Raw genomic sequence first — 12,570 nt, forward strand, 5'->3', positions numbered from 1 at the left:
CCGCTTCTCCTCAGGATTCCCCTACCCTGCACCCCCTTCTGCCAGTGCCCTCCACGCCCGCATCTCCTCCTCGGGGTGCATCTGTCCTGTCCCCGCTCCTGGCCAGGCCCCATCCGACTCTCCCCCTCCGGAGGAGCCTGGGTCCCGGGCTCCTCCTCTCAGACCCAGCGCCCTCTCGGTGCCCCTCCCCCCGAACTTCCGCTCGCGCCCCCTCCCCTCGGGCGGGACTTCCGCTCGCGCCCCCTCCCCGCGCCGCGTCGTCCCCGTTGCAGCCCGAGGCAAGGCTGGGAGCGTGTCCTCGCGCTCTCGCGCCGGGTCCGGGGTGCGGCGGCGGCGTCGGGCGGCGGCGGCCGTGCTCCTCCCTCACTTGCGCTCCCCCCGCTCCTCCTCCTGCTCCGGCTCCTCGTCGTCGCCCGGCTTGGCGAGCTGCGAGCGGCAAGATGGCGGCGCCCAGGCCGCCGCCCGCCCGGCTGTCGGGCGTCATGGTGCCCGCGCCCATCCAGGACCTGGAGGCCCTCCGCGCGCTGACGGCGCTCTTCAAAGAGCAGCGGAACCGGTAACGGCCGGGCGGCGCGGGCGAGCGGGGAGCGGGCGCCCCTCCTCCCGGGCGGCGGGCGGCGGAGGCCTCCGCGGTGGGCCCGAGGGGCTCCGGGGGGCTGGGCCCTGCCGCCCACCCGCCGGCACAGGTGCGGAGCCCGGCGCGGGAAGGGGCCGTCCCAGGCCAGCCCGGTGCCACCGGCCGCCCGTCTTGCTGGCCGAGCGCGCGCGGGGGACCCCGGCCCGGAGCCGTGGCGAGGCCCGCAGTCGCGTCGCGGCGTTCTGGCGGGCAGGGGCGCGTGGCGGAGAGCCGGGGGCGGCCGCGGGGACCGCCTCGCTGCACGGTGGGGCAGCCCCCGGGGCTCGGGCCGCGCGGGGTGGGGAGCGGGAGCGCCCTGCTCGGGAGGGGGCGGGCCGCCGCCGCAGGGGCGACATGGCCAAGTCGGAGCGGCCGGACTCGGCGGACCTGCTCGGCCTGGCCTTACAGCCCGTGCGGTATTGGGCGACTTCTCCAAGCCTTCGTTTTTTTGTTTTTTTTTGTTTTTTTTTTTTTTTAATATCTAAAATGGGAATATAACCTATAACTTCATTGCGGGACTGTACAGTGTGGTGAATGAAATAAATAAAGCGTGTGAAAATGCAAAGTATGTGACACTCTCCGTCGGTGCTTGTTTTATTGTGTTGTAGTCTTCTCCGGGCCTCGGTGTCCTCACCCGATTACGTGGGAACAGTGTCGCACAGCATTTCCCTGGGAGGATGGCTGTAAGGATTAGATGAGAGAATGCCTACCAGATCCCTAGTACATAGCACCAAATAAATGTCAGCTTGTGTTCTTTTCCTTTAAGACGTTTGTCGACGGTCCCCGTGTTCCAGGCTTTGTGCTACGTGATGAAGTTGAACAATGAAGTCCTTTCCCGGGAGGTCCTGTTCTGGGGGAGCTGGCAGATAATTTTATCGTGGGGGGTGGGCACAAAGAGAGCCCAGAAAGGGACCGCTACGTGCCGGCTGGTCCAGATGATCAGGCCCCAGAGGCCCTCTGATCTTTAAATGGGACACCTTGGTCTGAGCCCTTGGGCTCCCTTAGATCACAGCAGAAGCATTGAGGTGTTGAAGGCGTGGTGAAAGCCCTGGGCACTCTGTGGGGTCTGGGGAAGGTAGGTAATTGATAAGATACTCCTAGGAGATGCAGTGATTGAGTTAATGCTTCAGCACATCTACATCCTGGTGGACCTCCCTCGCAGTTGATTATCAGCTGTCAGCCGTGTACTGAGCATCTGCATGTGAACAACTTGTAATGGTCTAGACAAGAAGGTTCCCCAGAGGGAACTTGGGGACCTGTTGGATAGATGGTGGGGAAGGAAAGACTTCAGATTATTTCGGCTGCATGGCTGACAGATGAGAGGGCTAATTAGGACAGTATATGCAAAGGAATCCTACGCAGATCATGCAGGGCTCCCGAGAGGATTAAATGAAATCACATGGGTAAGATGTCTGGTTCAGAGGAGACGTTCAAACATCAGATCCCTTTTTGTAATCTTTGGGATAAAATCCAAGACCCTGATCCAGTTTACAGGCCCTTCCCGATGGTCGTGAGGGGTGTGGATGGGGAGCCCCTGAACGTTCTTTCTAGGAGGTGGCAAGATAAGTCCTCGGCATTACAGAGAAGTGTCTCACGGCCACGTGGGGCTTAAATTAGGGAGGGCGAGGCTAGCTAGAGGCAGGAGACTTAAGCTGATGCAGAAGCCCAAGGGAAAGAAAATGGCCTGAACTGGGACATTGTTTATGAGGATGGATAGGCTAAGTACTGAAAAATATTTACAAGGTCGAATGGAAAGGCGTCAGGGTCCAACTGGATTGTTGGGGAAGAGTGAGCAAAGGAAGCTTTCCACATTTGACTTGAGCTTTTCTGGGTCAGTGTGCTTGTGCAGAGTTTGGAGACCAGGGAGAGGTGGACTGCTGTGCAGGTCTGGGGATGGGGAGGTGGAATTTGGTGGTGCAGAGAGCTCTGCAGGAGGATAGTAAGGACAGGCTGTGGCACTGGTTCTGTCCCTGCCTCCGTGTGTCTTTGAGCAAGTTACTCGTTGCTCCTTCTGTGCAGGGGGATCCAGAGGGCAGATGGGCTAGCGGACCCTGTGCTGGATGGGACGCAAAGTGAAGCAAAATGAGGCCTGGAAGCAGCCTATAGAAAACACCAGACCAAACCAAAACAGACTGGGAAAGAAAGTAATTGATGGAACAATAGATGAAAATCTTGGCTGAAGTAATACGTTTTGTGGTGCTTTCCATATGTGTGACACTACACACACCAGCTTCTGTGGTAGCTGGAGTCAGAGAAGCATCCTGAGGTAGAAGCACAAAACCTTGGGAACCAGGTAGACCTGGGCAGGACTTGTGGCTTATCTCCCTGGACCTCTTACCTGAAAGTGGGATGAAACTGCTCCCTTGGCGGAATCACCTGAGGCTCTGGAACATTGTACGCACAGCACGGTGTTTCTTGCTACTTGCTACTTATTTATACCAGCTGTGAAAACGCGGTTGGGTTGGAAGTGATGGAGTACCCAGTCGTGTTTAATCTCTTGCCTTTTAGAAAGCACTTGAAAAGGTTATAATGTATTCTAATTTTTAGATTTCCAGGGAAAGGGATCCCAGGATCTCATTGCAACCCCCAAGTGAACGGAAACTCCTTTCCCATTATAACGGTTTTTGTTGTTCCATGGATTCTTAGATACTCCATCCTTCAAGAGGAGGAGGTTAATTCCTCTCTCCTTTGTGGGCTGAATTTAGTCACTTGCTTTTAATATAATAGATTATGGTGGCAGTGACAGTGTGTGACTTCTGAGACTAGAAGCAGCTCCCTCTCTGCTCTCTCTCGAATCACTGACAAAGTCAGCCGCCATGCCATGAGGACGCTGTCCCCTGTGCAGAGAGATCCATGTGGCCAGGAAGGTGGTGAACCATCTTTGAAGTGATGTTCTTAATCCAGGGGAAACTTTTCCGCCATCTGTGCAACCTCATGAGACCCCAAGCCAGAACTGTCCCGCTCAGCCACTCCCAGATTCCTGATCTTCAGACCTGCGCGAGACCATAGCGCTAGCGTTTTAAACTCCTGTGTTTGGGGTCATTTGTTACATTGCAGTAGATCATTAATACACCAATCTAACTTCTTCATGCCCTGGATTGGATAACCCACTTCTTGAATAGTCTCTTAATCACAAAAATCCATAAAAAAATTGCTTAGAGTCATAAAAGACCAGTATTAAGATAGTACTCAGTGGGGCGCCCCCCGGGTGTGCAGTCTGTTAAGCGTCTGACTCTTGGTTTCCGCTCAGGTCCAGATGTCGTTGTCGTGAGGTGGAGCCCTGTGTTGGGCTCGGAGCTCAATGCGGAGTCTGCTTGAGATTTTCCCTCTCCCTCTGCCCCTCCTGCTGGTGCTCCCGTCCACTCTTTCTCTCTCTTTGAAATAAATAAATCTTTAAAAAAAAAAAAAAGAGGGGCGCCTGGGTGGCTCAGTGGGTTAAAGAGTCTGCCTTCAGCTCGGGTCATGATCCCAGGGTCCTGGGATTGAGCCCCACATCGGATTCTCTGCTCAGTGGGGAGCCTGCTTCCTCTTCTCTCTCTGCCTGCCTCTCTGCCTACTTGTGATCTCTGTCTGTCAAATAAATAAATAAAATCCTTAAAAAAAAAAAAGATACTATTCAGCTGTTTCTTCTCTATGGAAGGTAATTCTGTTTCTTACCGATTACATTTGTTTTCTACTTTTTGTTTAATGTACACATCTGCGTTTTTAACATTTATTTAACGAGTGATTTTTCTTGCTGTGCTGTCGGTCTTCATTAAATTCTTTCTGAAACAAAATAAGATATAAGATATAGATACATTAAAAATTCTGTTTTTGGATTTTTGCTGGTGGTTTTCCAACCCTTTAGTTACCTTCATGGTGTATCTCTCCGTCATCTCTCTGTGATGTAGCCGGACCCTTACGTTAACATGTGGAGCCTAATGGAGCTTATTGTCGAACTCTGTGCCTCCACTGGCCATTGAGTAGCCATTAGCTGTGTGTGGCGATTTAAATTAATTAGAAATAAGTAAAGTGAGTGGTTGTGTTCCTTACTGGCAATAGCCACATTTCAAGTACTTAGTAACCACATGTGGTTAGTGGCTGCTGTGTTGGTCACTGCAGATGTGGAATGTTTTCATCATTGTAGAAAGTTATGGATAGTGATGCTGTCTCTCTCTCTCTCTCTCTCTTTTTTTTTTTTTTTTGGCAAGATTATGTTCTGGTTCTTGAGCATTCCTGAAGTAATGTAACATTTGGATATTACTTTCTATAAATTCTTCTCAAACTTAAACTGATATCTCATTGTTCTTCTATTTGATAAGTTTCTTTCTTTTTTTTTTTTTTTTAAAGATTTTATTTATTTATTTGAGAGTGAGAGCATAAGCGGGGAAGAGAGGCAGAGGGAGAAGCAGGCTTCCCACTGAGCAGGGAGCCTGACACGGGACTCGATGCCAGGACCCTGAGATCATGACCTGAGCCAAATGCAGACGTTTCACTGAGCCACCCAGGCACCCCCATTTGCTAAGCTTCTGGATGAAGCGAGCATACCACATTCACCATATCCCTAGCATCTAGCATGGAGTCTGATAATTAGAGGTGCTTTTTTAAGATTTTATTTATTTATTTATTTGACAGAGAGGGAGATGACAAGTAGGCAGAGAGAGAGGAGAAAGCAGGCTCCCCGCTGAGCAGAGAGCCCAATGCGGGGGTTCGATCCCAGGACCCTGAGATCATGACCCGAGCCGAAGGCAGTGGCTTAACCCACTGAGCCACCCAGGCGCCCCGTTGACAGATTTTTGTGGAATTGCTGGTACACGTAGCTTATTACCCATGGTACATGCTTGGTCTTTTCTTCCAATCTCATGTAAAATATACAGGTTTGTATACATACATATTTTTTTAACTTCTGTCAGGATAGCTTATTTTTTCTCTTCAATCTGTGTTTAGTTAAAATTGTTTTTCTGGGAATGCCTGGGTATGGCTGTAGGTTGGGTGTCTGCCTTGACTCGGGGTGGTTCCCGGGTCCTGGGATTGAGTCCTGCGTCGGGCTCCTGCCCGCTGGGGAGCCTGCTTCCCCCTCTCTTCCCTGCTTATGCTCTCTCTCATGGTCTTCATCTGTCTCTCTCTCTCTCTCAAATAAGTAAAATCTTTAAAAAAAAAAAAAGTAAAATTGTTTTTCTGTTTACTTTCTTCCAGGTCTTGTACATCCCGCCGAATAGTGCAGCTGTTTCCCTCCGGCCTTCTGAACCCCTTTTGCCATATAAACTCTATTTCCTTTTCTTAAGAGAGCACTTACTATTTTTTTAACATACTTCATATTATTTTGTAATGATTTTTTTATTGATGCTCTGCCTCCTTCCAGAATAGAAGGCCCAGGAGGATAGAGATGTCTGGCTTTTCTTTGAATTATTCTGTTGGATAATGCGTCTTGAATTTGATTTTTTTCATCAGTACATCAGCTGGTGTTTCCTCAGATGTTGCTTCTTTCCCTTCTAGTTACACATGTTAACCCTTTCACTATAAATACATATTTTAAAGATTTATTTATTCATCAGAGCGAGAGAGAAGTACAGAGGGAGGGAATCTTCAAGTAGACTCCCCCCTGAGCACGGAGCCAGTCTTGGGGCTTGATCTCACAGCCCTGAGATCATGACCCGAGCTGAGACCAAGAGTTGGACGCTTAACTGACTGGGCCACCTTGGGGCCCCTCACTATATTTTATATGTATCACACGCCCCTTTCTCTACTGTCCCTTCTCAGAGTTTCTGTTTGAAAATTTGCTACTAATCTGCTTTCTAGCACTCTGATCCTCTCTTTTGCTGTGTTTAGTCTACTGTTATCCACTGTGTTTTTAGTTTCAGGTACGTATTTTGAGTTATTGTTTTGCAGAATTTCTCTCTGATTTTTTAAAATTTTCATTACTTCTTGAACATATTAATTATAGTTATTTGAAATAATGTGCCTGACGGGGCGTCTGAGTGGCTTAGTTGGTTAAGCATCTGACCCTTGGTGTCAGCTCAGATCATGATCTCAGGGTTGCTAGTTCAAGCCCTGCATTGGGCTCTACACTCGGTGTGGAGCCTACTTAAAAACTACCAAAAAAAAAAATGTGCCCAGTAACTTTCTAATGTTAGTTTTTCTTGTGTTCAGTAATTTGGTCCTGTCTCTCTTATTGAACGCTGAATGTTTGTATGAAAAATTGAGGCCTTTTCTAGATACCTTCCCTTTGACGAATGTCTGCAAACTCAAAACCAAAATCAATCTAAAAACTGTTTCCTTTAATAACGGTGGTGGAAGAACTTGAAATCTGATCGGAATAAAATGAACTTTGGCCCACATATTCCACAAAAAATACCTCCGCATAAAAGCCAAAACTGTAAAGTGTTGGGAAGGAAACATAAGAGATTATCTTTGTGACCCGGAGTGTAGGTAAACATTTCTTATTTAGCCCACGGATAACACAAACCATGCAAGAAAAATTTGACTTTACCATTAGACTTGATCAGAATGAGAAACTTAAACACTCCTCCCAAGACACAATTAAGAAAATGAAAAGGCAAGCCATGAACTGAGAAAATACTTGCAATCCTATGTCTGACAAAGGACATGTTTTAGAATGTACGATGTGCTCCTACGACACAATAGTAAAAAGATGAAACTAATTTAAAAATTGGGTGAAAAAATTCTCTGCTTCATGAAAGAAGATACAGTGCATGTGTCCAAAAAACACAGAAAGTGCTCCATGTCATTGGTCTTTAAGGAAATGCAAATTAAAATGAGATAGCACTTGACATTCTTCAGGGAAGCCGAGACAGCAGAAAAAGGAAAGTAAGCACTGGAGAAACTGGAACGCTTGGGCATTGTTAATGGGAGTGGTAAATGGTGTAGCTACTGTGGAAAAGAGTTTGGGGGCTCCTCAGAAGGCCAGTGCGACTCAGCAGCCCCACTCATCGGCGGACATCGCAGACACACCTGAGAGCAGAGGTTCCAAAGGTGCTTGTGTGCCAGGGCTCGGTGTGAGTTACTCACAACAGCCACAAGATGGAAATGACCCAGGTGTCTATCAGCAGATGAGTGGGTACATAAAATGTGGTCTGTCCATACATTGAGATACTACTGAGCAGCAAAAAGGAGTGAGGTGCTGATCCGTGCTACGATATGGGTGAACCTTGAAAACATGCTCCGTGGAGGAAACGAGACATAAGATGACAAATAGACGATTCCGCTTTATAAAGTACCTAGCACGTTAGAGGTTACCCGTGGTTAGGGGTGGGGAGGAGCTAATGCCCAGTGGTTCTAGAGTTTCTCTTTGGGGTATTCAAAAAGTTTTGGAATTAGATGGTGGTTACACAACAGTGTGAACATAATTCAAGCCACTGAATTCTATACTTAAAAATGGCCAAAATGACAAAATTTATGTTCGGTACACAGTAGTTCTCCCCCCTTATCCTTGGGGGCACGTTCCAGCACCCTCAGTGGATACCTGAAACTGTAGATGTTTTTTCCTATCCATACTGTCTGTGATAACATTTAATTTATAAGTGAGGCACAATAGGAGATTAACAGCAGTAACTAGTAGTGAAATAGAATAGTAATAGCATACTGTGATAAAAGTTACGGGAGTGTGGTCTCTCAGAGTATCTCCCTGTGCTGTCTTCGCCCTTCTGTGATGACGTGAGCTGATAACAGCACCCCCATGGCGCCATGAGGTGAGCTGAATGATGTAGCATTGTGACGTAGCGTTAGGCTGCTGTTGATCTGATGGGACATCAGAGAGTGGGCGTCTGCTTGTGGACTGTGGTTGACTGTGGGTGACAAAAACTGTGGAAGGCCAGATTGTGGATAAGGGCAGGGGTATTGCATTTTACCACAATAAAAAAAATTAATAATATACAAAGATCAGTCAAGTTGTACACTAAAAAGGGTGAATTATGTGTTATGTAAATTATATCTCAATAAAGCTTTTATTTTTGAATTTTTAAAATTAATTTTTGGAGGAGGGAGGGGCAGAGAGAGACTCCTAAGCAGGCTCTCCGTCTAGTGTGGAGCCTGACGTGGGGCTCAGTCCCACAACCCTGAGATCGTGACCTGAGCTGAATCAAGTGTCAGATGGGCAGTCAACTGCATCACCCAGACGCCCCTCGATAAAGCTTTTACAAACAAAACCATAATGAGATACCTCTGTATACCCATCGGAATGGCTACGATTAAAATGACGGCACCAAATTTTGGCGAGGATGTGGAGCCACTGGAACTCTCGTAGATTGCTGGTGCGTAAATGGTGCACCTGCCCTGGGGAACATTTTGGCAGTTTTTCTGTAAAGTTTAATGTACACCTGCCTATGACTCTGGCAGGAACATGCGTCCACAGAAGACATACAGCCAGATGCTTGAAACACCAGATTTCCACCAGTGGGAAACGGCTAAAGCTATCTGGAAACTTACATGAACGAACCACCAGTGCAGCAGAATGGACAGATCTCAGGGACACAGTGAGTGAAAGAGACCCCACGCCAAGTATGCAGTGTGTGCGTTTCTGTTTATGAAGTTCTCCAACAGGCAAGGCTAATCAGTGCCGATACAAACAGTGTTGTCGAAAGAAGTTGGGGAGTGACTGGAAAGGAACAGGAGGGAATTTTCTGGATTAAAGGAAACGGGCTTTATCTAGCTGGGGGTATTGGTTGCCTGGGGACATGCATTGGTCACAACTCCTTAAACTTAACATGATTTGTGTATTTCACTGCATGTAAAATTGTATCTCAATTTTCTGCCTGTAAGTTATTACTCTTTTCATCCGTCTGGAAAGAAAATGGGTATTACAATGCTTGCTTTGTAGGGTTGATCGATGTAGGTATTAGAGTGTGCCGTATATGCTTAGTCCAGAACAGGGCCTGGTGAGTATCTGGTGCCCAGCAGTGCCTGACATTGCGGGCTCTAGTCAAGGTGCAAAGTGAAAAGAAATGAGTGGTAACTGTTGGGAATTTTGTTTATTTTATTTTATTTTTTAAGATTTTATTTATTTGACAGAGAGGCAGTGAGAGAGGGAACAAGCAGGGAGAGGGAGAGGGAGAAGCAAGCTCCCCGATGAGCAGGGAGCCCAGTGTGGGGCCTGATCCCAGAACCCTGGGATCATGACCTGAGCCAAGGGCAGATGCTTAACGACTGAGCCACCCAGGTGCCCAATTTTATGTATTTTAAAGTCATGCTTGTAAAGTCATTAATTTCATCTCATTTCCATGGTCAGGTCCTTACTTTGTTTTTTTATAAAGATTTTATTTATCTGACAGCAAGAGAGGGAACACAAGTGGGGGAGAGGGAGAGGGAGAAGCAGGCTTCCCGCAGAGCAGGGAGCCCGATGCGGGACTCGATCCCATGGCCCTGGGATCATGACCTGAGCCGAAGGCAGAGGCTTAACCCACTGAGTCCCAGTTCTTGTTTTAATAAGCTTTTGGAACGGCCTCTGAAACTTTGGAATAAAAAATAGGTATAAGAACAAGAAACTCAGTGGAAGAAAAATGGTTTTTCAGATCTAAGATGTGGGCAGTAATTTCATGCCACAATTGTGATCCCTTGGTAGGAAGGTATTTCAGCAATATTAAATAATTTTAAGAAGCTGTAAGAACTTCTGGTAAAAAAAAAAGCAGGTACTTGAAATGAGCAGTGTTGTGACTTAGAGGAATTTAGATGTGTTTGCATGGAGTGACTGCTTTAGGAACTGACATTCAGAACACCCATGCTTGTGTAGTCTTTGGAAAAGGAAATTGAGGCTTTTCATTACTTTTCATCCTAGTGTTTTCGTTGGTTTGGTTGCTGATTTTTAAACTTCTGACAAATCAAGACCACAAATACATAAAAATGTCCGTGTCTTATGGTGGGCGATAGAAGAGATGATGGAACGAGTACCCACGCGTTTCACTAGCAAGATCAACAAACGTTAAAGTTTTGTCTTCTCTCAAAGGCCAAAATGTTACCCATACTGTTAATGTCCTCTGGATGGGAACAAGTTGCCCCGCAAGGTAGCAGCTTGAAAGCACACACGTTTATGGTATCGCACAGTCTGTGAGGGTCAGGAGATGCTTGGCTGGGTGGGTCTGGGTTAGCGTCTTCCCTGAGGTCGTGGTTAGGCTGTTCACTGGGTAAGCCAGCCGGAAGGTCCGACTGGCTGGAGGCCTGACCCAGGCTCTTGCCAGGTTTTGGGTTAGGCTTCCAGTCCGTGCCCCGTGGACCCTTCCCTAGGGCTGCTCGTGCCGTGGCAGCTGCCTCATTCCTGCCAGCGAGCTGGGAGAGTGTGCTCAAGGTGGGCGCTGGAGCATCTTTATAATCCTGGAAGTGACCTACCCTGTCTACCGCGTGCTGTCACGGTCTCGGGAGGGATCACACTTCAGGGCTTGGTTACCAGCGGGGGTTGGATTGTGGTAGGAGGGCTCCTTGTTTCACTCGGATCCCATGCTTCCCTCTTGATTTCGGAGGGGTACACTGGTGCGGTTGGCGTGTCATTTACGTTGTGTCTTTGAGTCCTGCCGGTTTTCATGCACGGAGGGCTAGGTCATTCACTCTGACTGTTGTAAAGTCTCCCAGCACAGGGATAGATGATAATTTACCTTTTTTCTTACCGATGGATATTTGGATGGCCTTGGAGTTTTGGTAATTCCTACTGCACCCTTCTGTCTCCGAGTGCATGGGAGGCCGGGCCTGGCGCTGACTTCCTCGTGTTGGCCCTGATTGCCACACGGCGGAGGGGGCTTCTGCCCGTCCTGAGTGAGCGAGCTTCACTCCTTGGTTTTAGACCTGATTGTAGCTGAGCGTTTCCGTTCAGTCTTTGAGCATGGACATACGTGTCTTGTTTTAAGGCCTGGCTGTGTGTTTATATATTTTTAAAAGAACCTTGATCACATTGTTTGGAATGGAGGGGAGACGTGTCAGGTGGGACAGGGGTCTCTGACGCAGCTCTGTACACGTGGAACTGCGTAGCGTGGTGGGGAGCCGCTGGCTGGGATGAGAGTGTCCAAGAGCTGGTCCGTAGTGATTGTTCTGACCACTCCAGAGCTTTTAGTTGGGTTTGCTTTTCTTTGCCGACTTCACACATGCCAGCGTTTAGAACTGTCGTGGTAGCTGATCAGCGCGAAGAGCTGTAGTCCGTCCGTAACATAGCCAGAGTTCAAATGCTAGGGTACTGAGTTTGTAAGTATCGTCTGATGCCTCCATTCCTTTGTGCGTACACACAGATCATTTTCCCTCCATTACCATGTCACCTCCTCAAAGCCTGCCTCCTGCCCTGTTGTCCCTGTGGCCCTCTGCGCCTGCCTCTTGGAAAGGACCTCCCGGAGTGTTAGAATCACTGTCCTCACCTGCCCACCGGCTGGAGTGAGAGCGGCCCGAGGGCAGGCTTCTCCTCATTTACCTCTGTATCCTCAGAGCCTGCTCGAAGAACCAGCATGGAATGAGCACTTGATGGGGTGTTTATTGTTTCTTAAATATTTTCTTGAGCCATTCAGCATAAAGAGATATAGTCGAAGGACTCTAGCAAGGAAAGTATAGAAAAAATGCCAAATATGACAGAGGACTATGATTTCAAAGGTAAAGAAAAAAAGCCTTGGTATCCCTAACTGCTTTTATAACTGCATTGATGAACTTTCAGGAAGGAAATAGAATGAGCACGTTAGAGTCAACATCCTATGGAACTCCGAAATAAACCTGTCCGTCTGTGTATATGCATACTCACCTAGGTTTTCCCCCAAACATTACTGAGCCTTTGGCCAGCAACAATCTCCGGCTGCACCAAAACAAAAACAAAAAATGAAACAAAACGAAAACTCCCAAAAACCCCACAGGAGTCGTCAGCCGCACTAAGGTCACCGTATGGCATCTTGACTCAACCGTGATTCAGATCAGCTTTGTTGAGTGAGAACATCAACTCAGTGATGCTATAAAAAGCACTTTGCAGAGCAGGATGACAGTTTGCTTTATTTTTACCT

At 47.9% G+C, this 12,570-nt stretch overlaps 1 protein-coding gene across 3 annotated transcripts in view; it reads left to right on the forward strand.

Annotated features, from left to right (window-relative positions):
- Positions 1 to 228: 228 nt before the first annotated feature.
- Positions 229 to 12,570, forward strand: part of ATXN10 (ataxin 10) — a 157,890-nt gene continuing 145,548 nt past the window's right edge. The window contains exon 1 of one of the 3 annotated variants that reach the window (XM_047739925.1): positions 229 to 556. In XM_047739925.1, the coding sequence (XP_047595881.1) occupies positions 441 to 556 (116 nt within the window). In that variant the 5' untranslated portion in view covers positions 229 to 440. The remainder of the gene's footprint in view (positions 557 to 12,570) is intronic. The other 2 variants (XM_047739926.1, XM_047739923.1) reach the window with 2 other exon arrangements.

The sequence above is a fragment of the Lutra lutra genome, chromosome 8 (genome assembly GCF_902655055.1).
Source record: "Lutra lutra chromosome 8, mLutLut1.2, whole genome shotgun sequence".
In the NCBI taxonomy this organism is placed as follows: Eukaryota; Metazoa; Chordata; class Mammalia; order Carnivora; family Mustelidae; genus Lutra; species Lutra lutra.